The sequence below is a fragment of the Caloenas nicobarica genome, chromosome 1 (assembly GCF_036013445.1).
Source record: "Caloenas nicobarica isolate bCalNic1 chromosome 1, bCalNic1.hap1, whole genome shotgun sequence".
NCBI lineage: Eukaryota > Metazoa > Chordata > Aves > Columbiformes > Columbidae > Caloenas > Caloenas nicobarica.
The window spans coordinates 95,186,297-95,212,444 of record NC_088245.1 but is presented as its reverse complement, the minus strand read 5'-3'; the positions used below and the strand labels follow the sequence as shown (position 1 = coordinate 95,212,444).

At 39.3% G+C, this 26,148-nt stretch overlaps 1 protein-coding gene across 17 annotated transcripts in view; it reads right to left on the bottom strand.

Annotated features, from left to right (window-relative positions):
- INPP4A (inositol polyphosphate-4-phosphatase type I A) overlaps positions 1-26,148 on the bottom strand; it is a 125,521-nt gene that overhangs the window by 15,074 nt on the left and 84,299 nt on the right. For 8 of the 17 annotated variants that reach the window (XM_065658526.1, XM_065658527.1, XM_065658531.1 and 5 more), the window contains 15 exons: positions 25,281-25,434; positions 24,205-24,295; positions 23,406-23,553; positions 22,560-22,690; positions 22,095-22,199; positions 21,179-21,287; positions 19,491-19,508; positions 16,782-16,965; positions 15,214-15,432; positions 13,808-14,081; positions 10,460-10,492; positions 6,056-6,228; positions 4,487-4,610; positions 3,533-3,659; positions 1,116-1,256 (listed from right to left, as the gene is read on the bottom strand). In XM_065658526.1, the coding sequence (XP_065514598.1) occupies positions 1,116-1,256; positions 3,533-3,659; positions 4,487-4,610; positions 6,056-6,228; positions 10,460-10,492; positions 13,808-14,081; positions 15,214-15,432; positions 16,782-16,965; positions 19,491-19,508; positions 21,179-21,287; positions 22,095-22,199; positions 22,560-22,690; positions 23,406-23,553; positions 24,205-24,295; positions 25,281-25,434 (2,031 nt within the window). The remainder of the gene's footprint in view (positions 1-1,115; positions 1,257-3,532; positions 3,660-4,486; positions 4,611-6,055; positions 6,229-10,459; positions 10,493-13,807; positions 14,082-15,213; positions 15,433-16,781; positions 16,966-19,490; positions 19,509-21,178; positions 21,288-22,094; positions 22,200-22,559; positions 22,691-23,405; positions 23,554-24,204; positions 24,296-25,280; positions 25,435-26,148) is intronic. The other 9 variants (XM_065658538.1, XM_065658536.1, XM_065658540.1 and 6 more) reach the window with 9 other exon arrangements.

The following is a 26,148-nucleotide window of genomic DNA, read 5'->3' as shown; positions in this document are numbered from 1 at the left end:
CAGACAGGATTGAGAACTTTGACTTCAGATATGTATGTGAGAATTACGGATCTAGGAGTAATAACCCACAAATGTAATAAATACTGTCAACGATGCCATGATTCTTCTCATCTAATTATATCTACATACATAGATACACACAGTGTTGACATCTGTAACTATGCTTGTCACCTTGGGCTCCCTTTATAAGCAAGAGAGGACAACAATAACTCATGAAATGCCTTTGTTAGACTTTTTCTAGGCATCCGCCATCATACTGCGCACTACACCCGGGTACCAAGGCTGCCGTCATGACATGCATGTGCCTGACTTCACTGGAGTTCTCCGTTGGAGCAGAGCTCTGTCAATGCATCCTTTACAGGATACGGCCATAACAGAGGGAAGCTCTGGTGGCCCTTTCAAAATGGAACGGTTTCCCTAGCAAACATAATTACAAAATAATATTTTGCAGCTTTACAAGAACAGTGTTGCATTACATAAGTACTGCAAGGATACGTTAAAACAAAGGTCAGTCTAGCCCAGTGGTGTCAAATTCATTTTCCCCGGGGCCCACATCAGCCTCGCGGTTGCCTTCAAAGGGCCGAATGTAATTTTAGGACTGTATAAATGTAGGAGTAGTTACCCACACTAGTAGTTCCCGGGGAAAATGAGTTTGACATCCCTGACCCAGCCCATTATCCTGTTTTCTGACAGTGACCAGAAGAGGGAGTCTAGGGGACAGGGCAAAACCAAGAGGGCAAACACACAGCCATACTCAGAAAGATCTCTCAGTCTCTGCCGATCTGTCACTCACAGAGGTCACAAGCAGCACCTCTGTGTTAAATACGCCATGATAGATTCCCTCTTCTAAAAATTCACTTCTGAACCACATAAACCTGCACTAGACTCAGACCCATGCGGTAAGGGGCTCCACAGCTATGTGCCGTATGAGGAAGGATCTCCTTTTGTTCGTTTTGCATTTGACAGCTTCATTTAATATTCCCTTATTCGTGTATGGGAGATACTGAATCACTGTTAGTAATGCAACAGTGCAACTGCAGAGAGACATAACTTTCGTCAGAACAGGAGATTGCTGAACTGCCATTAAGGTTGAGCTTGCATGACTGAATACATACTTCTCTGCTAGGGTTTGCTGCTCATTGATTCCCACATTGAAAAGAACAGGCTGAACCCTCAGTAACATGCCACTCTGAATCTCTCGCGGCAACAAATCAAACAAGGCGCTTGGCAGAGGGATCCTCACGTTAAATCCATCACTGCAAATAAATAAACAGCTATTAGATGTTAAGATCAAAAAGCTACATTCTGAGCCATGTGTTATTTATGTGAAGAGGGATAACATATAGAACATAGTATGACTATTAAAAAATAAGTATCAGTCAAAACTGAGGAATTTAAGAAACTGCCACAGCTTGCTCTAAGCAGAAAAGCTATTGTAGTTCAAAACCAAACTTGCAGCAACCTGTAATGTTGATTTTACATCCTCATGGACATTTCAATCAGATCTGCCAACTTCCTGACAAAAGCTGATTTTGCTCTGCTCATTAAAACCACAGCTCTTGTACGACTTGGCTAGAAAAAGCCAAATTTTTCCTCATCTCATCAAGAGTAAAGTATATTTGATTTTAAAGTGGTAAAGCCTAGTGATAATGCACACGCATAACAGGATACATTTTTTGATACAGTAGGTATTACTGACATTTCTGAGAATGACTGGAGCAATGGTAGTAGCGACCCAAGCATAAATTGAATGGGGCGCTAACAAAAGCACTTATACAGGAACCTTATGCCTCAGACCTTCAAGCTGTTCCTGCAGCACAACAGGTTACCTTGGGTCAGCTGTACGACAGCAAAGAGCACTGTGTATGCTTTATCTCATGACAAATGGGAGGTAACACAACATATCTCATCCCATAACATCAATGCAGATTAAGGTATGTCGTATTACCCAGTGTTGGAACTGCCCAGACAGAAGTTACTGTGTTTTGTGTTCTGCGTGTTAACCTATTGGCAGCAACACCTTGGCAGAACCCTCAAGTATAGCATATACTTTCAAGTACAGCAAAAGATCTCTGAGAAGTGTACAGTAAGACAATCAAAATTGGTCTATCCAACATTTACATTGGATGGACACACAAATCCTGTGCTGTGTCTGAAAGCACAAAAACCTATTTTCACCTCTAAATGTAAAGCTTCCAATAGTTCGGACCAAAATAAATACACGTGCAAAATAATAAGCAACACTATCAGACCCGAAACTAATGAAGATTGGTTTCCTGCTGATTAGTGTCCTATAGCTGATGGCAAATTTCAACTAAAGATTTTCTTTGAAAGGGGTTTTCCGTCAGCTCTTAGCCATTTCTACAGGTCTCAGCCATTTCTGTAACATACATGATTGTACTGCAGACCTCCTTCAGCCACAGCACTTTTCACCGCATGTGAACCTTAATGAAGTTCCTCTAAATGTTTTTATCTTTGAGAATTCTAGCTCTTTTTCAGATGTGGACGAAGCTGGGCAAAGCTTCAGTGGAGGTTGGTACAGCACACTGTAATCGAATAAGCCTGATTTCCTCCAGAAATCAGATTTGAAACTAGAAGATTATAAAGACTCTGAAATACAGAAACATTAAAACATCAGCTGCCATGAGGCCTCTGTCCTTCCACAGCGTAATCCTCATTTATGAACTGGCTCCCCCTGGGCAAGAACTTTTGCAGGGGCCCACCAGCCCCATCAGAAACCAGTGTAAGGCCAGCTGATGAGCCAGCTGAGGCAGCAAAAATTGAAGTTTGACTCTGTTGTAAATGCTTCCCGTCATAATAAAGCTGTAACAGGTCACTCCCAATCCATTTTACATGAGGATGTGAATGTTTGTTACTTCAGACTTTTACAACAAAAATTGCTTTTAAGCTCAAACTGGAAAATATCTCCTTTTAGACAAGTGGCCAAAATGAGCAGCAGTCTGGTGTTTCACAAACACCACTAAGTTAAAGGCAGCTTGGCCCTGATACTTTGGAAACTGAACCTAAATAGCGGCCCTGATACTGTGGAAATTGATCCTAAATAGGCCTCACCTCAGCAGCAGCCCATCAACTGCCTGATACACATTCCATGTCCTGTTGTGCTAATGGTGACCCATTAGTCAGTGGCATACAGTAAAGCACTGACCAACTGATCAACAGCAGTGAATTTCAGACAGTGAGATCAGTCTCAAAAAGTAAGTCTGAAATTTAAAAACGGCACAAGTGCTTAAGAAAAGAATGAATACTTCTGGCTTATGATTTTGGAAGGCTAGGTCAAGATGATATTTGTTCATGAAACACTACTGCCATGCTTGCCATATACCCCTTTTCAGCTTAGCTCCCTGTAAAATGAAATAGCGGTAAAAATGAGTAAGGCCACTTCAAAACATTTCTTTGAAGTTCTGAGAAGACCAGCACAGTACAAAAGCAAAGAATTCATTTCAAGTGCAGTATCACTGCTTCTCCTGTCTGCAGTCCCACCCCACTTCCTGCCCCCCATTTTTTTTTTTACCGATTTCCAGTGATGACTGGCAGCATGTCAGTAGATGTATTTGACGTGGCCTGAGTTACTTTAAAGGTTACATTCCTCAAGTCCATGATTCCCAAACTCATGTCCTCCAGCATTGCCAGCTCCTCACCTAAATCAAGGAGGAAAAAATGAATTGTAATCATTATTTGTTACATACAACTCCCCTTTATCAATCTGATGATGACTGCAGGTCATCACTCTCATAAAGAAGTTCTATGGACGAAGCAGGTGCAAAGCCCAGGCATTCACCTTGACCTACAGACAATGTCATGATTTACTTTATGAGTTTATTAAGTTTAGGAAACACCAATTAACTAGCATGGCCCAGACTGTTGTTATTGAAATAGATTATATGCTGATTTTCCAATTTGGACAATGCTAGTAAGGTCTTCCTGGCATTGTCACAGCCGTGATGCCCTTTGTGTTGGAAAGTTATAAGGTATTCCAGATTTGTTCAGTAAAGCATTCCCTAACTGGCATCCAGATGGCTGTTTAGACACAGGACTAAAACACTTTACAGTGAAGTACTTTCCCTTTTTGTATTTTCTCTTCAATTTCACGTTGTACTCTAGGATTACAGGACGTCAAGAAAACTCAAAAAGCGTATTTTGGGCATAGGTTCTCCCATCTTACCAGAATTTTGATCCATTTGTTTTCTGAAAAAAAAATATCAATGTGATACTTTTATTTTTTTAATATATATCATAAGGCGAGTACATTTTATCCTTTAGAAGCAATTCAATTAAATGCAAAGAAAGTCAGAGTTGCTAGCTAATTAAGTACTCCAGATATAATCTGGATTTGCATTTCAGTTTTCAAAATAATTTTGTAGCTAAGCTGCAGACAGTCCCAAACACTCATGTCCTGCTGTAGCCAATTTAAAGCAGCATTTGCTGACTCAACAGCTAATACCACCCACTTGCCCTGTGCCTTTACCATAAGTGCTCAGCAGGCTCTCAAACTGAGCCAGCAAGCCAATGGTGTAGAGTTGTCTTAGAAATCCATCATCATGCAGGCAGTTCCTCAGCTTGATAATGAAACCACAAATGAGAGCTGTCAGCTGTGGGAGAGAAAACACAGAGGAGTGAAATGATTCCAGACAAAAAAGGCTCTTCAGTCCCAAACAGAAACAATATCACATATAAGAGGTGCCATAAAATCTGTCAGACTGTTGCTCTTTTCTCTTAAACATCACTCTTCCTTGCAGCTGAAGAGAGACAACGAATCAAGAAAAACCTGAAACACTCATAAAATCAGATTTAGGGCACACTGTCTTCATCTTGCAAGCTCTCCCAAGACAGGACTGCTGTTGATCTTCCATCTATTTGTTTTCTGGACACAATCACTTGTATTAAGGTCTACAACTTACAAAGTACAAAAGAATATCCTTGGAGAATTGTTTTAGTTACAGATGGAAAAGCAACACATCTAGTTCCAGGCCATGAATTCTGACAGTATGAATAAATGATTTCTTTTAAAAATAGCATTGTAAGAAAATGTAAAAATGCAATGTCTGTTTGCATTATCCAAAGATTCAAACTCTAGCATTACGAGATATTCAGGATAAGGTCCTGAAGACACAGTACTAAAATCTAAGATTAGTCCTAGCCTTAATTCACTCTGTCAACAAAGGAATTTCCCAGGTGATTGCCATAAGCTATGTACATAGGTGTATAACTTCATTACAGAACTAAACAGAAGGAAATACAGTTCTGTTTATGATGTGTCAACATATTCAAAGCATTGAGTTTAAAAATTATCTGCAATATGAAGTGGGTTTTGAATAGAAACATTCCCTGAATTTATCTCTATGAGATATTATATTTTGAGACAACAGCCCTACCAAACAATGTCCAAGAGATAAGCTGTTTGAAATAAATGAACAAGATACTGATTTCACAGGGAAGCAGACACACTACAGAAGTGTAGTGGGCAGAGGAAATGGGGAAGGTTTTTTAGTGCAGACGCCTGCTAGTCAGTGGCTGACACAAAAGATCCCAGCAGGACTAGAAACAGAACATCTAGGGGAAAAAATAGCACTAATTTCTCTTCCTATAGCTGGACTTTTCTCCTTAGGTACCACAGGTCCTGTTGGTTTTCTTGATGCGGAAAACAACAAAGGTAATTGAGGGAGCATACTTTCTGCTCATGGGCTTCCTCCCCCTGGCCCCCTCGCCTCTTTCACATCTTTTGATTTTAGTTTGGTGGCATTGGAAGGCAAAGGTTGTTTCTGCAGGCAGAAGTATGTTTTCCATAGTTCTGGAATAATGTTTTTTTTCAAATACTGAATGCATATCCAAGGGGCCACTTAAGTTATTTATTGCCAAATACATGTAAGTGACATGTAAGGACAAGATAGCACAGCCTGTGAGAGGAGATCACAGTGTTAAACCCAAGTGTAGAACAGATCTGAAAAATTCTGAAAACAGTCATCTTTCATATTTCATATAAACCCCATCACATGTCAAAGTGGTGCAATCAAATAATGCATATTTGCTTGCTTACAGTTTGGCAGAAGACAACATCCCTGCGATACTGAAGGCTCAGGCAGAGCCCTATTGTCGGGGCGCTGTCCTGCATTAATAAAAAGACCATGGCTTTCTTTGCCTTGTCACTCATCATGGCTACGCAGTCTGTGAGTGTTGTCAGCAAAGGATAAAGAGCTTCGCTCCATTCGCCTGGTTAAAAGAAAAAAAAATGGCAGCACTGTAAGTACCTTATTTGAAACAAACATGCATTAAGAAGAAACTTCCTTTTGCAAGTCCAAGTTGTTGATAATTCACATTTAGGTCTTGTTTTATTTTCACTGGCTGGTTACTCCCTGCTTATTATTAATTAAGTAATCTTACAGAATTTTATTCTGTAAGGATGTTATGACTTTCCCAACCATGTAATAGCTCCCAGATTTGTGCACACAGAACAGGCTATACAATAGCTCATTCGGAAAGCATAACAGAAAGATTAATTTCTATATACACAAGTGTATATAACTGTGTGTACATGTGCAAACACACCCTTTCACAGTGCATGTGTGGGACAGACAGTATGGAGTCCAACATATAACAGAGGTAGTGACTATTTGCTTAGCCATTTCTGTCAATGAGATTTCTCCCAAATATCTTGCCTTGAATCTTTTGTGAACTCATAGGTATATCATTTAACTGTCTCACCAACATATTGATCCTTGTTGCACCTCAGTGCACTAAGACAATGCTTATCTCTCATTTGTAGCATAGAAATAATAAGGCAGAGAGGTGAAAAATCCATGTAGGTACTCTTAGGTGTCCTCTGCTGAGTGGCTTTGAAGGCTTAGAGCTAGCAAGCAAGAAACACTAAGTACAGTGACTTAAAAGTGCATTGGTCAGATCATTGGAAGTAGTTTGGAGCTTGACTTCCCCTGAAATACATGACGTATGTCCCAGAGGGACTCTGTTCAAGGTCCCACACAGGCAGCACAGAAATGAAACTGGGTTGCCAAAGTCCTATTTTAGTACCCCAAACTTTGTGCCATTCCCTCTCCCTAAGAGATTGCTCTGCCTTAAATTGCCCCACAAGCTCATTTGCTTTTCTTTCCTTCTTTCACTTTCTGTCTTAACTACCAATTTTAAAAACCTATTTCCAAGACTGTATGAAAAATTATTCAGATACTATACCAAAATCCGTTCTCTCTGCAATACAAAAAGAAAATACAACAGTGCTTTGGTTTTGCCCTCCTTAATGTAAAGTTGAAACAGAAGAAAACTTCTCTTTTTAAAGGCAAGGAGAATGTGTTTTATTTTTAAAAAGCATCAGAGCTCACAAACAGGACAAACGCAACCCCAGCCTGGTTGGCTGTAGGAACAAGGCAACATACAGATCAGAATCTGCATGACTGGGGCACTGCAAGCCCCTGAAAGGAAGTTGTTTGGGATTTTGACTCAAAGGCAGGACCAAGAGCTAGGAATAATAAACGGTTCTTTGATAACCAGCCAAAGAGGGGAACTTTGGAAGTCTCCTAACAGAAACATAACTGACAAGATTAACAGAACTATCCTTCTTGCTTTTGTTCTGTGTGGCAGATAGATAGCATAATAAACTACACAAAGAGGAAGTTGTTTGGCTCTGTTCCCTTGCCATAAAAAAGCAGGAAAAATCAAAAGAACAGGCAAGGAATCACAGCTTGTCTTTTATGTTCTTTTAAGTGTCTTTCTCTCAAAATACATCAGATGCCATAACATGGCCCCAGGAACACTTAAAAAGCAAAACACGGATGATACTAGCAGTGTTTCTCTTACTGCATTTAAGAACTTTTCTATAAACAAATGAGAATGACAAAAAGAACAGAAAAGATCTTCCAGCACATCATCATCATCCCATTGCCTGGATATACATACATGTGTATAGTTATTAACTCAGTGGAGATTCCAAATTGTACTGTGTCTGGCAGCACTTAATTTGAAAAATATGCTTATCTGTGGTAATCATAAAGTATACTGGTGGTACCCCAGCCTGCCTGAAGACAAAGCAATTGTTAGATGTTTTCTTTCTCCCAACACTCACAAGCAATGCAGTGGTTCACCAGGGTAATGAGCAAAAATCCTCTGGGCTGTGTATTCTCTTGGTTAAAAATTCGGGCCATGAAAAAACAAACCCTTGTCAGCCTGCAAAATTCTAAATGCTTTTTGCCATCTACTTCACACAGGCATCACCTGTGTTTTTTAAAATTTTTTAGTCAATGGCAGGTGCTACTAACAGTAAACAGAAATAAAAGGAATTGCACTCCCAGGCTCAAATCAGGTTGGAACATTTCACTGGCAACAACTTAATAAATGAGAAAGGACTCTGAGTGTTCAACTTTCACTTGGATTTTCCTGTCCTTCTGTGTTCCCCTCATTAATTTTCCTAACAGAACTTTATTACTGAAAGTATATTTTCTATCAAATCAATCAACAGCACCTTCAAACACCATGAGGCACCAATTCTACTGTGAAATCTACTCTGAGGTCTCCTCCTACATTCTGTGAGATGACTAGAACTTTAAAGAACTATTATAGACTCCACTGGGCAGATCCGTAGCTAGGATGATTTGGCACAGGGCCTGCAAAATGGAGATGCAACAAGTTGTTACAAGTTTACAACTGCTAAAGACCTAGTTCAAGCTAGCTGTTTGTAGGTCTGGGACAGAAATCCTGCTTTTTAATCAGAGTTTTTCTAGCTCATGTTAAAAGTTATTCCGTCTAAAAACTGGCATTGTGCAAACCATCAGGATGCCTGTCATTTGCCTGAGGTGCTTTATATTGTACAGCAGGAAGCGAATCCTGCAGTCTCCACTCAGACAGCTACCACTGAATTCTGGCAGGTAAGGAAGGGCCAGACTTGGCGCCGTAAGTCTTCGCTATTTTTCTTACGAGTGCTGCCAACCAAAGTCATACCTTAATGTACACTTGGAAATGTGGCATTTTGAAAAAGAGGGGGAGAGAGAGAGAGAGAGAGAGAGAGAGATGCTACGAAGGCCTATGAGTTCACGTAGTGCACCTTCTCTGACTATATACTACTGACTATTTTATAGAACAATGTCCTGTTAAAGAGAATCTAATACATAAAGCCTGTATAAATCAAGGATGTAATGACAGGTGAGAAAGTTTTTGCTTTTTCTCTCTTCTCCAGAGCAATAAAATTATTATTAAAATAACTGTCCTCCAGAGCCTTGAAAAGATATTTTAGTCTTTTCATATTAAAAAGAACCCTTAGTATCCACACTGGGCACCCACAGTTGCCCTCGGTTTAGGTCAGGGTTGCAAGCACTCCTGGATCTCTAAAAAAGAGATTTACTAAATAAGTGGCAGTTGCTTAGGCCTGATCTAGTAAAGTATAATTGGCAACTCACTTAAGCACACAGTCATGTCACATTTGGCTTCGGAGGAAGCAAGTATTAAGTATTAATTAAATATTTCACTACACTGTGGCTTCAACCACTTATGTTTAAGATGCGGTTTTGTGTATATCTGGGTACCCAGTTGGGGTAACCTGGCTGCTTTTAATTACTCCCATCTTAAAAACATATAAATAGCATTCATTTATGTACTACATTCATATTTTGCAAAAACTAAAGGGATGTTCCAGGAATTAAAAACGTGTGGAGTCTTTTATTGTTAGAAACACTTTCTTAGAAACAGAGTAGACAGCTGAGAAGAACATTGATATATTTTGTGAAGATGAAAATCATACCTGCACTGGGGCTTTATTTTCCCTTAGTTTCACTAAACCCAGAAGCCCACCTTCACTGGACTCAGATTAAACTACTCTCAAATGGGAGAAATTGCAGCCATCTAGTTGGGAGAGAGCAGTATTACAGAGGTATATTATTCAGACCTTGTAAATGCAACACCAGTGTGTAAGTACAAGGACAGCGGAAGGAAGGCTAACAGCGCAATGAAATTCTCCTCAATTCTGTATTCCAAAACATTAGATTTGCAGTGTACAGCACTGCTTGGTGTGTACCCACAACAGAGATTTTCCATCCGCCTTGCTGACTGCTCCATGTTCTGCTCGAGTTCTCATTCAGAAAGGCCAGCTCAACAGCACATATGAAAGGGCATGTCTGAAATAGCTGAAATGTCAGACTCCCACAGACTTCAGTGACATTTGGAAAAGGCCTCAAATTGTTGTTACCTTCAACAGTTTGCTGAAACACATCAACTGGAGAAAGCAAAGAGGCCATGAACAAGTGCTTTCCCATACCTGGACATGAGAAGTTATGAGATACTCCCTTGCACTATTATCTAGAAAACAGTAACTTCTCAATATGCTTAATGCAGAGCATTACCATTTCAAAATGGTCAATCTTAACAGCAAGGCACTTGTTCAGTTGTTAATTATGAACAAACCCGTGCAATTTTCAGAAGAAGCAGAAGCCATGAATGCACGTACCTGGGCCAGATTCTTCCGGAGCGGGGCTGCAATCTGCACAGAAATGGAGGGGCAACATGCATGATTAAGGAGCAGCAACACAGTCTAAACAAAAGCAACTCAAATGCTCAATGCCAGAGTTCTCAAACACTTTCACCAAGGGAAGAGGAGCTCAGCAGAGATATTCCTTTGCCTGCAGGCACCAAGGGCATGGGCTATCTCCTCTGCTCCACTGTTTCTGATCAGAGGAACACCTGGATGGTGACTTGGAGGAAAGCCAGTGCCTGTGAGCTCAAGGGCTCTCTGTGGATTACCAGCAAGTTCACTGTCAATCCCCAGTGATCCACAGGGCACAATTTGAGAATCACTGGTTTAGTGCAATTATAGAATAAGCTGGCAATAAGGCTGCTAAACAGAATAGCAAAAGACTAGCAGTAAATTCAATGCACTTAACGGAAAATTACATTTAGGCATCCACAATGCAAGAGTAATAAAGAAACAGGACCTCACTATCTTAGATGAATTTCTGTTAGACAATTTTTGAGATAGTTAACACGAGCATTAGATTGTATATTAAGATCTGAAACCTCACCAGTGAAGCCTGTGAGTGTTCAACACTCACTTCAGTGGGAGGAACAAGCTCTCAGATTAAAATACACTTCAGTGCAAGGCAAACAGTAAAAAGATAATATACACCCTGTTACAGCAAGCCTTGCCTTACTGAAAAGTAGTTTATTAAGCTAACAGGATTTCAACTTCCGTTATTTATATCTAGATTCACTAGTAAATGAATTATGAATTTAAAAGTAACAACAGAAAATATCAAATTCAATTGCATGCATTAGGACAATCAGCTGAGCTAGACGATCCAAGATAAAAACCTCTCCGTGAATTAAAACTCGTGTTCATTAAAGAAGCTATATGCCCCCCCGGCAATTTTAGTAATGAATACCTAAGCCTATAGCAAAAATACATTTTAAAAGGATTTCATAAATCCCCCTTCTACTATTTCAGGCAGTATTTTCTTTCACAAACATTCATCCTCTAAAGTCCTCTGATAACATTCTACTCTTTCTCATACCAATTCTGGAGCTATCTCAGTTTGCTGGTTTTCACACTGCTTTCAAAAAAATTTCTGGCCACTCTGCTCAGTGTCATTTATTCAAAGCTCAAAATCAGTAACAGAAAAAGTGTTAGTTCTTTGAACACATGACAAGAAAAAGCTTTAAAATGTTGTGATTCTGTACTTAGAGAAAGGATCTTCTTTGTTCTTCAATTATTCCCATGATCAGTTGTCACAAGTGACAGTGAAAAGGTAAATCACAGAATCACAGAATAGTTTGGGTTGGAAGGGATCTTCAAAGGTCATCTCATCCAGCCTCCCTGCAATGAGCAGGGACATCTTCAACTAGATCAGGTTGCTCAGAGCCCCGTCCAGCCTGGCCTGGAATGTCTCCAGGGATGGGGCATCTACCGCCTCTCTGGGGAATGCATTCAGTGTTTCATCAGTGCCACTGCAAAATATTTCTTCCTTCCATCTAGTCTAAATCTACCATCTTTTAGTTTAAAACCATTTAACAGGCCAAGTTTGGTATAGAGTCAAGGAAAGCAACTCAGTGGAAAAATTCCCATTCATTTCAGTAAGACCAGTCTTTTTCATAGTATTGAACCTGTTCATCTGTCAAAAATACTGACCATTAATTAGAAGCTACATTTGATAAGAAGGTGATCAAATACTCAGTTTGCCCTGGCTTACAATAAATTTCCCAAGTGCAATTCTTGATTTAATGTTTCTGTTCCAGGTTCTGTGGATTAAATAGTAAGATTTTTTTCCTATTTTGGAGGAACAGCAGGGAAAGATTACAGAAACTCTTGGCACAAACAAAACGTTTGATAGGTAAGTGCAGCTAATTCTACTTTTATATGGCATAAGAGTCAAAATCCAGAGTAGATTTAAAAGATCAACTGAAAATGAAAGACAATTATTGTTCTAAGATGCTTTCTGCATCAAATTGTCTTGGGAAAAGTTTCTGATATCACCCACCACAGACTTTTCCTATTATTTTTAATATTAAAAATCCACAACTTTTAATTATTGATATGAAGGTGCATTGAAGTTTACTGATAAAACTTCCATGTAAATACATATAAAACTTCATGTAAACTAGCTAGCAAATAAAAACATTTAGAGGTATCAAACTGGTAGAAGAAATTTCGTCAAAGAATAATAGAGAACACAATCTGAAACAAGAACCACCTCTTCTATTCCTTTATAATACACAAAAATGTCAGTCTAATCTAGAAAACACGGTCATTTAAGATACAAAGAAAACCATATGTAACATTTACAAAGCCATACAGAAATATATTAACATTTAACTTCCTTCTTGCTTTCTTCTTCTTAAGGTACTGCCTTCCACTGCAACGTTAACAATGGGATGGACATGAAGTCACAGACACACGTAAGAGACAAAGGGCCATCAAACAGTAAGACAGAACAAGCAAAAGAAATGAAAACACAAATCAGTCCTTCTAGAGCATAACTCGGCACACCTGCTCTATGAAGTGGCCAAATCATAGTGACCACATGTAAAGAATGTGAGAATAAGCCAAATAAGTACATATGTAAATAAAATAATTCTGAAACTTAATGAACAGCTGCAAAACTGTCAACCTAAACTGATAAGGATTTCTTTCATTCACATGCTAATGGCATTATGCTGGATTCAATCCAGCACCCACTTTACCTCAAAGTTTGATAGGATTATTCCACTGAGAGATTGCACTGCCAATTCTACCTCCCAGCTACGAGAAGTCTGACTAATTGAGTGCCTCAGCACCACAGCTTTTGACAATGTGGGATAAAATTTGCTTTACACTCCAAGTTCATCCAAGTTCAGCTCAGTCTAATGGGACTGCTTGGCTCCCCCTCCTATGCTTTCGCAGCCCAGCTGGGACCATTAGCATTGCAGTAGTGCCTGCACTTCTCTCATGTTTTATTTATCTTTTATAGAGGTGCACTGTAATAAGCTTTGATCGCTGCAAAGAAGCTGAAGCCTCCAGGAGAGCTATGGGTGGTGTTTGACATGTGCTAACCCAAACACCTGTTTTACCAGCTTAAAACACCCGGTATGAAAACCAAATGCCACTGTTGTCAATGGATTTGGCAACGATTTCAGTGGGATCAGGACTTCAAAACAAGTAATGGGTTTAGCAGCTCCCTGTACACGACCGGCCCCTTTTGCCTGACATCAGTGCTCAACACCACCATTAAACTAAAAACACATGGAAGGATGTAGCGGAGGTTTAGGAATGACGCCAGCGCACAGCAAGAGAGCAGCAGCGAGAAGCGGTGTCTGGCATACGCACTTGTCTTTCTGAGAGAATGGCATGCACATGATGATGTGGATGAAGGTGGTGGTGAGGATGATGAAGGTGGTGAGGATGATGAGGTCTCATTTAAATCTTCTGGATTTATCCAGTAGGCACGAGTGTCCCGATTACCTTTCTTACTAGTACAGCTGATGTCGCACTGGAAAACGTCTTCACAGCTGTCACTCTGCAAGCGCTCCTTCTGGAGAAGTTTGTCCACTCTCTGTATAATACACTCCAGACTTTTGTCAACATTCAACCAAACCTTCTCCTTAAAAAAAAAGATTTATTTCTCAATTAAAAATGAAAAGAGACATTGGGTAACAAATTCCTTGGCAATATATTTCCTCCTGTGATTCTAGTCACAATTCCTCTGCAGAGTTCCCTCTGGGTTATCACATTTACATTTGTGCAAACACAAACTCTGGATATATAAATAATGTATACCAGTATGTCAACAATACGTAGTGACACGACTTGTGTGGTAAATTGCAAAGTTATTTTCTAAGTAAATTTGCCTCTTTCCACAGTATGGCTCCAATTTCCACTTGGCACTATTGTTTATTCTTGAAACTCATGTTTGACGTAATAATTGTATACAATCACACATCTTTTTTTGTATATGACTCAGTGAATAACAGATAAAATTACTGTATTGTATTATTATCTAAATAACTAAATTGGCTTTATTCATATCTCATTACTGTGAGTTTGATTGTAAATCAAAGTGAGCCAAAACCATTAAAACTAGCAAGGATCCATTTCCAAAATGAATTTGATCTCAATTCTAAATTGATATTTCACAATATTAATAATGGTTTTAATTAATCTTGACTATTTTTGAGATCTAATTCACTTCTGTTTATATTACACAATGACAGAATTTACACAGCCCAATTCTCATTTCAATTGGCAGCGTGGTAAGGAAAACCATTTAAATTCTTTGTGCAAACAGTTTTAAAATAATCAAAACAGAGATGGTCTGCAAGTTCTAAATATTTAGATGAGAACAAAAGCCAGGGAGGCTGAATTGTACAGCTAACACATGCAAAATATGCTTTATCTTGGAGAAATGTAAAAGCCCTTTGTAGTATGGTCATTTTTTTTTTTTTTTACTTTACAAGCTGTTTACTTGGAACTAACTTTAGAAAAGCCATGCACCTACTGCAATGATCTCCACTGTTCAGGAGATCCAGAAATATTCATTAAGGCCTGTTTGTATCCCAATGCCAACAAGTAACTGAGCACAGGCTGGAGGAAGTATCTTTGCTAGTTGAACAATACCTCCAAAACAGTCATCGTGTGCATATCCGGTGAGCAGTTATGGAGCTTATAAACAAAAGAACAAAGCAAACAAAATCTAAAAAGAAGAAAACATTCATCATTCCACTAACCAAACGTACCCATTCCTCTTCATGCCAATCCACCTGCAGAGAAGATCGGCTGTTTCTTCCTGTCCATCTGGCCACAAGTGTATCTTGATCATTCCTCAGCATCACTTGCTCCCCTTCTCCAGAGGTTGGAGAAGCTTTTGAAGCTATATAGTCTGGCCTTGCAGCATTCAGTCCATGTATTGAATTTGCCAACAGCTTGCAGTCACAGACTGTGACAAGTTGCCGGGTCTAAAAAGCAATAAACCCCCCACATGTTAACAACTTCTCAATTTATAGCAATTTATGCTATATTCTTTTGCAGAATGAAAAAAGAAGAACTAGTATTCTGGAAAACAAACTAACCATTGTCTGTAAGGTGCCTTCAAAGACGTTTTACAGAACGGCCTTAAAAGGCAATTTAGGATACCAAACGACAAATGGTACATTTCCAAAGTCAGTACTACTCTATTAGCCTTGTAGCTGTCGAAAATTTTACTAATAAATGTGCAATTCACCCTTTTTTGCACTCTCTATTTGATGAAAGCTTAGAACAAGGTGCAGACATTTTTATACCCCGCACAATAGTTGCCACACCAGAGAGATCATGCTTAACGTCCACCATCCTGTCTGAAATCAGAACAAGACAAGAGGAAGGCTGAAGATATAACCTCCTAATCAAAGTAACTTGTTCCCTGTCTTATTTACTGGTGTTGTATTAAATATTTTCTGCAAGTTATGTGAATATGAAAAGTATGTGGCCTGCACATCTATTAAAAAAAGAAAACAACAAACAAGCCCATACTATGTTACACATACATGTTTGTCCAGCTGTAGAAAATCCCACGGATCAATTATACACACTGTACCATCTAGAGTGAATATTATAATAAATAATACATTTATATGGGGTCATGTTATTTTTTGCACTCTACAAAGTCATATGGATATCCCCTCCATTGAGGCAATTTATGGCAAGCATATTGGCCATTACTGCCATTTCCAACCTTCAGATCTGCTTCAGGGACAGAAGTCACTAAAACTGAATGTGATTCTTTGTCCCTCTAAATAATATTGTGTTCAGCTGTGGGTCCAGTCTTGTTTCTGTCAGCACCCATCGAGAAATACCTGATTCACATCACTATAATTTAAGCAAAGGCTGTGTCAACATTATTCGTTATTTCACCAGTGGAAAAATACAGAACTGCTTCATTTACTTAAGTTTTGCCCAGTGCTGCTGCTTGACAGATGACTCAGAGGAACATTTTAAAAAAAGAAGATAGTCATGGAGAAAAGGGAATAAAAGAAAGTGAAAAACACACAGTTCTGGAATATAATGAATTAACAGAGGGAACCAGAGGACACTGCTCTCCACTGCACTCTCAAGAGAAGGCGAAGGCAAGAGTGTGAAAAGCAGGAGAAAACCTAAATAAAAAGCAGCAAATTTTAAAAGCTGATCTGATTTTGCTTTTGCTTTAGGACTGTGCATGTTACAATACACTACTGAACAAGGCAAAATAGATGTTTCAAGAAAACCTACTAAAGACAGAGACGGAAAAAAATGTGCTGTGCTTCAGTGTATAAATGTATTAATCTCCTACCTTGTCTGCTAGGATGGCAAGTGTTCTTTCAAGGCCATTAGCTGATCTATCCTTGGCAGCTCTTGAGAGCCTTTCTGCATAGTAACTGACTTGTGTTTTCAAGGTGTTGATCTGTGCAATAATTTCCTTTGCTCTAACGATGTCCTGTGGGATGTATATTATAGACTGGGAACTTGTTGAAGTGCTGGGAAAGAAAGACTGATTTTAGGGAGAAAATTGATCTAGGGGTACACACATTACAGTGGCATGCTGGGGAATTAATGGCAGACAACAAAAAATTACCTAAGCTAGCAATCAACAGTGAAAGGCTGGTGGGCAATTGCACAGCAGGAACATGATCCTAGAGCCTTCTCTGCCTTTACTGAAAGCATTTAGATGCAGATTTACTAATCCCTTATGCCAAGGGACTGTAGGCAGAGTTTGTATACCAGAGGGACAGTTTTGCTAAGGAGAATGTGGGTGATACAGATTTTTCCATCAGATGCAGAACCACTGGTGGCAGAGACAGCTTGCCCCACTCTCCCTCTCCTTATGACACAGACACTTCCCTGAGGCCTGGTGTACAAACGTGTATCATCACACAGCTCTTAACAACATGAAAAGAAAATCTGCACTCCTTCCAACACAGAAATGCCACCTAGGTCTGTAATAAAAACACTGTGGTATTAACAAAAATTCCTTCTGCTAGTGTATCCTTTCCTCTATTGCAGGCCTGATTCAAGTTACACCAGCAAAAGCAATCTTACGACACATAAAAAACAAATTATACCTCCAGGCTAATCCAAGGACCCTGTCCTTGGTGTAGGTTCTGTTTGTATATGTTTACTATACCAAACTAGGGACATAGTACAACTCTCCCTAGTATAAACTCAGCTGTAACAATATAAAGCAATACCAATCTTTATATTGGGATTCTACAGCTCCACTAAAACTGCTTACTTGGGCAGTGGAGGAAAACAGTTCATGTCCTCTAAGTTTAGGTATCTACACAAGTTGCTTATCTAGTCCAAGACAGATGCTTGGACTCTGTAAGTGTGGCAGAGAGAACAGCACTTCTAAAGGGTGATTTAATCCTACCTGAGAAGAGCCATTCACAAAAGCTGCCTTTTAGCTTAGAAAATTACTTTAAACTGAAGTTGTGCTCTTAGTTAACTATTTGGAACCAACCCACCACTATTTGCTTTGCCAGGCAATATGCAGGTTTTTTTCTCCCGAGTAGGAAAACTACAGAAAGATCAGGCCTTTACATCAGCACCAGTTGTGACAAGTGTTATGCCCACTCAGGATGTGGCATCAAGCATGAGGTGACACCAATTGTATATTGTCTTAACTTTATTCATCTTTCCCCAGTCATGAATGGCTTCAGCACAGTAACAGCACAGAATAACCTACTGTTCGCACCAATCTCAGCACTGTTTGATGGACACAGCTATGCTGAGAGACTACACAGAGGAGTTTCTTTTCCAGGCACAGTTACATCAGATCACAGCCTCCGGGGAATGTTGACTTCTGCAGTGTGTCTGTGAGGTAAGACATGAGGGTTGCATGGGGCACGCTTTAAAATCATTGCCACAAATACCAGCTGTTCCTTAATGGATATTAAGGCAAAGGAGCAGCTTAATCCCAGGATGTCTGAGCTCCGTTATGATAAAAGATTGGGGTTTTGTTTTCAAAGGATATACTGTAGAAGTGATTCTTGAAAGAATTTCCTTATTTGCGTCCCTCTGGTCACCCACCTGAGTGGAGAAGAGAACAACCACTCCTCGGTACTGCTATGCCATGCAGCAAATTAATCTCTGCTTTTAGGACTTTCCCTGTACATGATTGTTGCCCTCTGTTGACTGGTGATCTCAGTGACAATTCCTCTGAGCAATTTCTTTCCACGACAGTGTGGTTAACATGCATAAAGACGTATTTGGCAGGAAAGGCCATGCAGCATATTGAGATTTGATTTAGAATTATTACATTTTTAATCACAAACATTTGCTGGGATGATCAGGGGGAAAAATGTATGGTGTAAAGTTCACATATATTTACTTTCCAACCTGCAATTGCTTTTTCAAATGAACAGCTCCCTTTGTACTATATCAGCAAACTGTAACACAGCCTTAAACCTCCAGTGAATTAGGGTTCAACCTTTAATATGAGTAATTTAGAGCAGAACAACTGCGCTGGTGAACCATCAAGTAAGGTTTCCTTTTCATAGCACTGAACATCATGACATGAAGAAAAATACACAAAAATTAAGTGAAAATATTTAAATGAAGACATGGGTTACAAAAATATAAACCATGCCCAATCTATCACCATAAAGATTTAAAAATATGTAGATTTATCTTAATTATCTTCCACCTCTGGCAGAGTGTTTCTCTCTCCAGGCAGTTTTCAGTGGAAATAACAGAGAAAAAGAGGTAAAATTCTTGTGTTCTGATCTTTAGCTTTTTAACTTCTTATGATCAAAGAGAGCTAGGAAGCTAGCTGTTCATTACAAACAAACATTGCAGGTGAAATGAAATTCATTCACACATCATGTTCTACAAAGCAGCTACAATTACTTTGAGCACAATAGGGATACCATGATGCATAACATTAAAAAGCCCTGCACACTTTAAAACACACCAGATCTTTGCCAAAGAAAATAAAAGAAAAAGAAAACAACCCAAAGAACAAAAACCCTCTCTACAGAACTCTCAGAAACATAAAACTCACCAACACTCCTCATAACTGCTAAAAAAACAAAAAACCAAAATAAAATTAGCAGATTGTTAGCAAATACCAAAAGCAGAAAACAAAACAAAGGATGTCTGGGGAAATAACTTCCAGTCATCTTTTCAACATGGCGGGTACATAATGATGAAACTTGTAAGCACAGAAACAGATTGCCAGATGCTCATGTGTTGTTTCAGGGAAATGTGGATGCACCAAGCACAGTTTTGCCCATGAAAGGAGAAAGAACTGAACTATATCTATGTAACAGAGAAATTGAGGAGATGGATCTCAGTTCTACTATACTGGCTTTTATGATAACATAAAAGAACTTGAAAGTTATTCTTCAAATGTTGAACCGGCAGTTTTCATGGACCCAGAAAGAACAGTTCTGTAAAACTTAGAGGAAAATGTACTGCATAGAAATCAACTGATCAGCTAATTATTGGGTGAGGGGAAAAAAACCGAAAAGACATGGGAATTTAGACACTGCAGGAGTGAGGACCATTTTCGTAGCTAAGCTGACAGAAGGAGGTTGTTTCAGAAATCAATAGTGGTATCAAAGGAACAAGATGGGTAAGCCTAGCATATCAGTGTTTCCAGGTTTACTGTTCCCTCTAGTCCCATCCTAGCATACTTTGTAAGTCACGAATAATTACACCAGGCATATTTTTGCACCAATCTTTTTATCAGTACATATCTGATTGATGTTCACAGGATGCTGCTATTCAGTTCTCCACTGCCAGGACTAATTCTGTAGTTGGCAGCGCCTGGTTCCCATGTCACTCTCTCCTCCCATCAGTTCCAAATCCTACAAATCCTTTCTTTGGAAGGGCATTATCAAGGTCTCCTTTTCTGTAGCTACAATGACTCCTTGTCCTGCTGTTCTTATTGTTCCTTAAATTCTCCATACTGTGGCAAGAGGAATGCGGACCCTGACGGCATTATGTCTTGCTTGCGAGCTGGGGTGGGTGCCAGTCAAGTCTCTCCCTTCAGCATACGTGACCTTCCCAATTTTTATCCCTTCCTCTAGTTGCACTTCCAGAGAGGTCACTAGACAATCTCTGAAGACAGGACAGTGGAGGTCAAGTATCCTGCCTGCAGAGCAGAGTAAGGCCAGGCTGACAACCCTAATCTGTGCATAAACCTCGAGGCGGTACAGAAAAGCCTCCAGTGATAGTCCCAGAACTAAACCCAAGCTGTCAACAAGGAATCTGCCTATCAGGCACAGCTGTTCTGTACTAAAGAGAGTTCAGTAACAGGACCCTGAAGCTTTGAAAGGAGTGAAAGTCTGCTGAAAATAATAAATTGAAAGCATAATGCAGTGCATCTGAGGAGGTTCTACAGACTGTTTTTCTAATCCACAGTTAGACAGAACCTAAACTCAACACCTAAAATAGCTAAATTAAATGAACCAAGAAGTATTCATGAAAATTAAAGATTTCACTAAAAAGACTGTTAGAAAGGGCCCATCAGTAAAACAAACAAATATGGTAATATAAGGGGGAAATTGTTTTCCCTTTCCTTCTTTGGAAAAAAAGAAAAACCAACACGGAATAATCTTCACATTGTATAGTAGAACTATTGAATGAAGTGCAACAAAATCAGAGAATAGAATGGTTTCCCAAATCACTGAGCATGGACTAGAACGAAAAGGCACAATAACAGCTGACAACAATATTTCTACTTACTGTTTCTTTGCCTCTTCAAATTTATGCAGCTTTTTCCGCAAGCCACCTGATTTAAAGCCTTGACAATGAGCTGCTGGTGCTCCTATGGTGACTATGTCGTAGTTCTGATCTGGGATGGACAAAAAGGACTTACAAATGAAAGCTTGTCATCTTTACTGTGGACAAACAATTGTGGAAACTTCAAAAACTACTCTGAAACTAATTTTTGTAGAACTTTGTGCCAGTGTTTTGAAGAACATGGAAAACCGAATTGTTTTAGAAGCCCTGGAATTCCTTCAAGTACTTGTGAGGTGAAAGTATCATACTTGAATGCAGGTCCTCTGTTTCTTAATCTAGAAGACTGACAGTGAAAAGGAAGCCTTGAACATTGGTCTTTACACAAAACCTGCCATTACTGGAATCCATCACATGGCTACATGGGACAAGTGTGTATCCATGGCTAGTGGGAATTACTGTCAAAAGGGAAAACCTAGGTTACTTACAAAGAAACAAGCTTGATGTGAACAAACCAGTGTGACACTGCGTAACTGTACATGATGGTTCCAGAGAAAAAATGCACAAGCTTATCAACAAACACCAGTCAGAACCTTTGCTATTCTGCTACAATCCAAAATGACTCGAAGGGACACAGCAGCTTAATCCAATATATTCTCTAGTACAAAGGCTGACTTGTGTCACCTACGGCACAGTTAATTCCAGAACCTCGCCACCTGTAGGGTAGTGATAACTATACTTACACCTCTTCTTTTGCAAAAAGATTTGGAATCTGAGGATAGAAAGTGTTACAAAAATGCTAAGTAGTACTAGTACTACAGAGCAGTAGTTTGTAGAGACTTGGCTATATGGCTGAGGACAGAAAAAGAAATGGAGAGAAAATTAAAAGAATAAGGTGAAGAAAGAGAGAACAAACAAATACCTGATCCTCCATCATCCTGGACTCTCATTCTCTGTATATGCAAATTTGTAGGAACAAATTCCAATTTTTTATCAGCTTTCAAGCTACTGGCTTTAAATGAAGGACCTGAGAAATGCAGGAGAAAAGTAAGCATAAAAACCCTCTGCTTCTGCTTATGCTAAAGCATTCAAGGAGCTTCATTCATCATTTGCTACATGCTGGAAGTAAAGCAGAGAAAAGAAAAAAAAAAATATATATCCTTCTGTTACTGTTCATCATTGTTCCCGATTTTCAGGGTAAAATAAGAGAATGAATAAAGCAGATAAATATTCCCAGATCATAAGTAAACTCACAATAAATGTTAATAAAGAAATCTAATAATAGCATTTTTTATTCATCAAACTAAAACATTCTGGGTTCCAAATTTCAGAGGAGCACTAAAAATCACAGCTGAGACGTATCATGTTATTATGAAAAAGAAATCACCTTTATACTGATGCAGGTCAGTTAGATTTTCCTGATAAGTTAAAATAATTGTTTGGTACTGAGTAACTATTTGTCGACGAAGGCTTTCCCAGCAAGGAGACAGTTCTCCTAATTCTTCTAGTTCACAAACCCTAGGGAGGAGAAATTATTTAAAAAAAAAAAAAAAGAAAAAAAAAAGATAGGTGTTTAGCTCCATTTCCACTTGACCAAGTTTCACATTTTACCAATGTAGCACCATCCTCAGCTGGCAACATTCTCAATTCACTCTGGTCTAACCTACTCACCAGACTGGGAATGTCCCAAAGCAGAGCTGTCGGGCTCTAACCCAAGGTAGATATATTCCTCAGAAGCAGAATACACTGTGTGCCCCCAGGAGCCTCAGGTGTTGGTCAAAACTGAAGCTTCCCACCTTTCTGTTCTCAAACAATATGATGATTTGCAAATGATGGGCACTGTCATCATGTCAGGTGACTTGGGACAATGAGGTCCTTTTTAGGCCACTCCACTGAACCTCAGTGGCTCTCAAATCAGAACCGTGACAAGGGTTAGGCAGGAGATTAGCACCTATTAGGTACAAGGAGTATCTGTGCTGGCCAGGTATCTACACAACAGTTTTCAAGGTCAGACAGGAAAGGCCTAAGAAGCGTAAGCATTTATAAGGGTCTGGAGAGACTAAAGATGAGCCAACGAAACCTTCATCTGAGATTCTGTACAGTCAGCAACTTGCAGCTTTTACTATTTTTTCTTCAGTGCCTCTGTGCATGAAGACAGATACATTCCTTGGTAACTCAAATAAGAGCCATATCACTGCTGTATTATCATACATGCAAACCAGCCTGAACTCACCTCGCTGCATCTTCTTCTAGAAGAAGCTTCACAAATTGCCTAGGGATGTGCAGCGACAGGACGCTCTCAGCCATCTGCTCCAAGATTCTCAAGTGGTTTCCATCAGTGGTTGGGAAGCGATACATTCGGCAAATGGCGCCACCAAACACTAAAGAATTAAAATAATGTTATTTTAGCATAAGGTTTGAGTTGAAAGTTTAGGAAGTCTCTCCTTTTTTAAAGCAAACGGCTTCAATTCGCTAACATGCTGTAACACACTGCTGTAAAGAACTGGTTTAATCAGGCATCAGTCTAGCTTTTCCAAGCATGGTCATTCTGCAATAATCATTCTTTGGGCGTTTTCAGGAAAAGCCTCCAAATGATTTAAAACACTGGTAAGGAAATAAAATACACATCCAACTTTTAAACTACTTTTATTTTTCTAACGTACTGTGCATTTTCCTCTCATGCAATAATTTCCCAGAAAACGAATCTTTCTTCAAGAAATTTCTTTTAAAGCCACTGTTTTCCTCTGTCCCACTCCTCACCCTCCAATGATTGCTTTAGAATAGACTAGCAAATTGCATGGAAAATTTTATACTACAGTCATCTTAATGACAAAAGTTTGCTTCTGCTGTTTTTACTATACAGTTGATAAAATAAAATATGCCTCCCCCTCAGAGGGCTGCTCAATCAGCAGTCTGTTCCTGTTCAAATGAAGTATCTGCTTAAATAAACGCCCTGAGGCCACAGGCAGACAGCAAGAGATCAGCTTTTACTGATGCCTAATGCTTACTTGTTATAGGCCACAGTAGCTTACCAGATTTCAGTAGTGCATCTTTCCGTAATGAAGCATATTTGGATCTCATTCCTAAAGATTCTGTTAAACTTTCATCAACTGGCAACACAGTCTAAACAAAAACAAAAAAACCCACAAATAGCAAAGAATAAAACCTCAGTGCCAGGGCAATATGCAGTGATGACTCTATTACGCAGACTTGAAAGAAATATTTAACACAGTGGATGGTTAAAATAAGTATTTCAAATATGTTTACTGTGGGCAAAAAACATTGCAAGCTGAAATAATTAATGAGCTTAAACCCTCCAATGTAAATATTCTTATTTACTTCTACTGCACAGTTTGAAATGCTGTAAAAATTGTCATCCAGCCCATTAACTACTTCACGTTAGCACAGCTCCACAGTGCTTAAAGGTACTGCACCAATATCTGGCAGATACAGGTCTGGCTGGATAGAAAGTGATACTAATCCACATTGTGACTGTGTTACACAGATATGAGTACAATTATCACCAGAATATTCAGAACACAAGGTTTACAGAATTAAACATATGTCTAGGCTGAGAAAGTGCTATAAATATCTGCTCTCAGACAAATCTTTGGGGATCAGGAAAACACCAATAAACTCCACTATTGAAGTAATATGTTAAGTTTTATTAAAATCTTTTAAGTTGCCTGTGAAAATTCTGGAAATTCCCAGAGCATCCCCATTACAGCTTTGCTTAATGCCAACTTCCAACACACAACATGAAGTGGTCTTCCAGTTCTTTGTGAAACTGTTTATCAATGCAACAAGTACACCCACGCACAATACCACAAGCATATTCTGATGAAGGGCATGAGCACTTGAAGCTACAGCTTAATCACTGTAAACTAACATTTTCCCCAAGACTTTTAACGCCAAACATGAGCATCAAGAGCTCTGCAAAACACCAAAACCACTTCACCACCATTAGGCTGTTCTTTACAGTATTTTGAAATTGTAAAGCACTACTAAATACCAAGATGGACAGGAAAGTTGACAGCAGATCTCAACTTATTTCAATACTACCAATCAATCTCCATTTTTCTGAAGCTGATACAATACTCATACTCACCCTTCCATTAATTGTATCGGGTGACCTTGTCACTGGAGGCCTTTGGTCAGTTTTTTCCTCCATTTGCCATCCAATAACTGTAATGTTACCTACACGGTCACTTTCAGCCGACCTGCAACAAACACTCTGCGTTGAGATTTTTTTGGAGGTGGACCTGTTTATCAACAAGGGAACACTTATAAAAGGCTATTAATCTTCAAACTTAATGAACATTTTATATAGGAAGCGTTGCAACTTCATTTTACATATTTTTATAATGTGTTATTTCAACAGGAAAACGCTCCCTGCATTCTGCAGGGATACTGTACGGACCTCCTTAAGGAAGGCAACCTAAATCCATGCATGTGTTTCAATACTTCTGTAAAACCAGAAGAAGTTCAGATTTTACAATTAGCCTGTTGTAGGCAAAAGCAGCTTAAACTGTGAACATTAACAGGGAGCAGATACTTGGATGTATGTGCACGTGTGTGTGTGCATATGCGAACCTTTTAACTCTCAATCAGAAGCCTGCTACTTGCCAGCTGCTACTGGTACAGCTGCAACTGCTAAATTTGGATAATACATGGACTAAACAGCAGTAGCACATCCCAGATCTTCTACTTAATAGAGAAGTCAGCCAAGGTCAGCAATTAGGAGGCTGATCTTATCTTGTGCCTCTGCAGACAGACTATTTAGATTGGGAAAACTGGGGGCCTGACATTCCAGAAAGAAAAGCCAATGCTAAAAAGAAGGATTCCGAAAAGAAATGGTCTAGGGGAAAAGGTGAAGATTCTCAATGGAACAAAGATCCTTGAGGTAGAGGAAGATCCTGGAGATCAGGGAGATGCATGGAAACAAATGCTGGGGACCCCCAGGGACCTGGCCACTG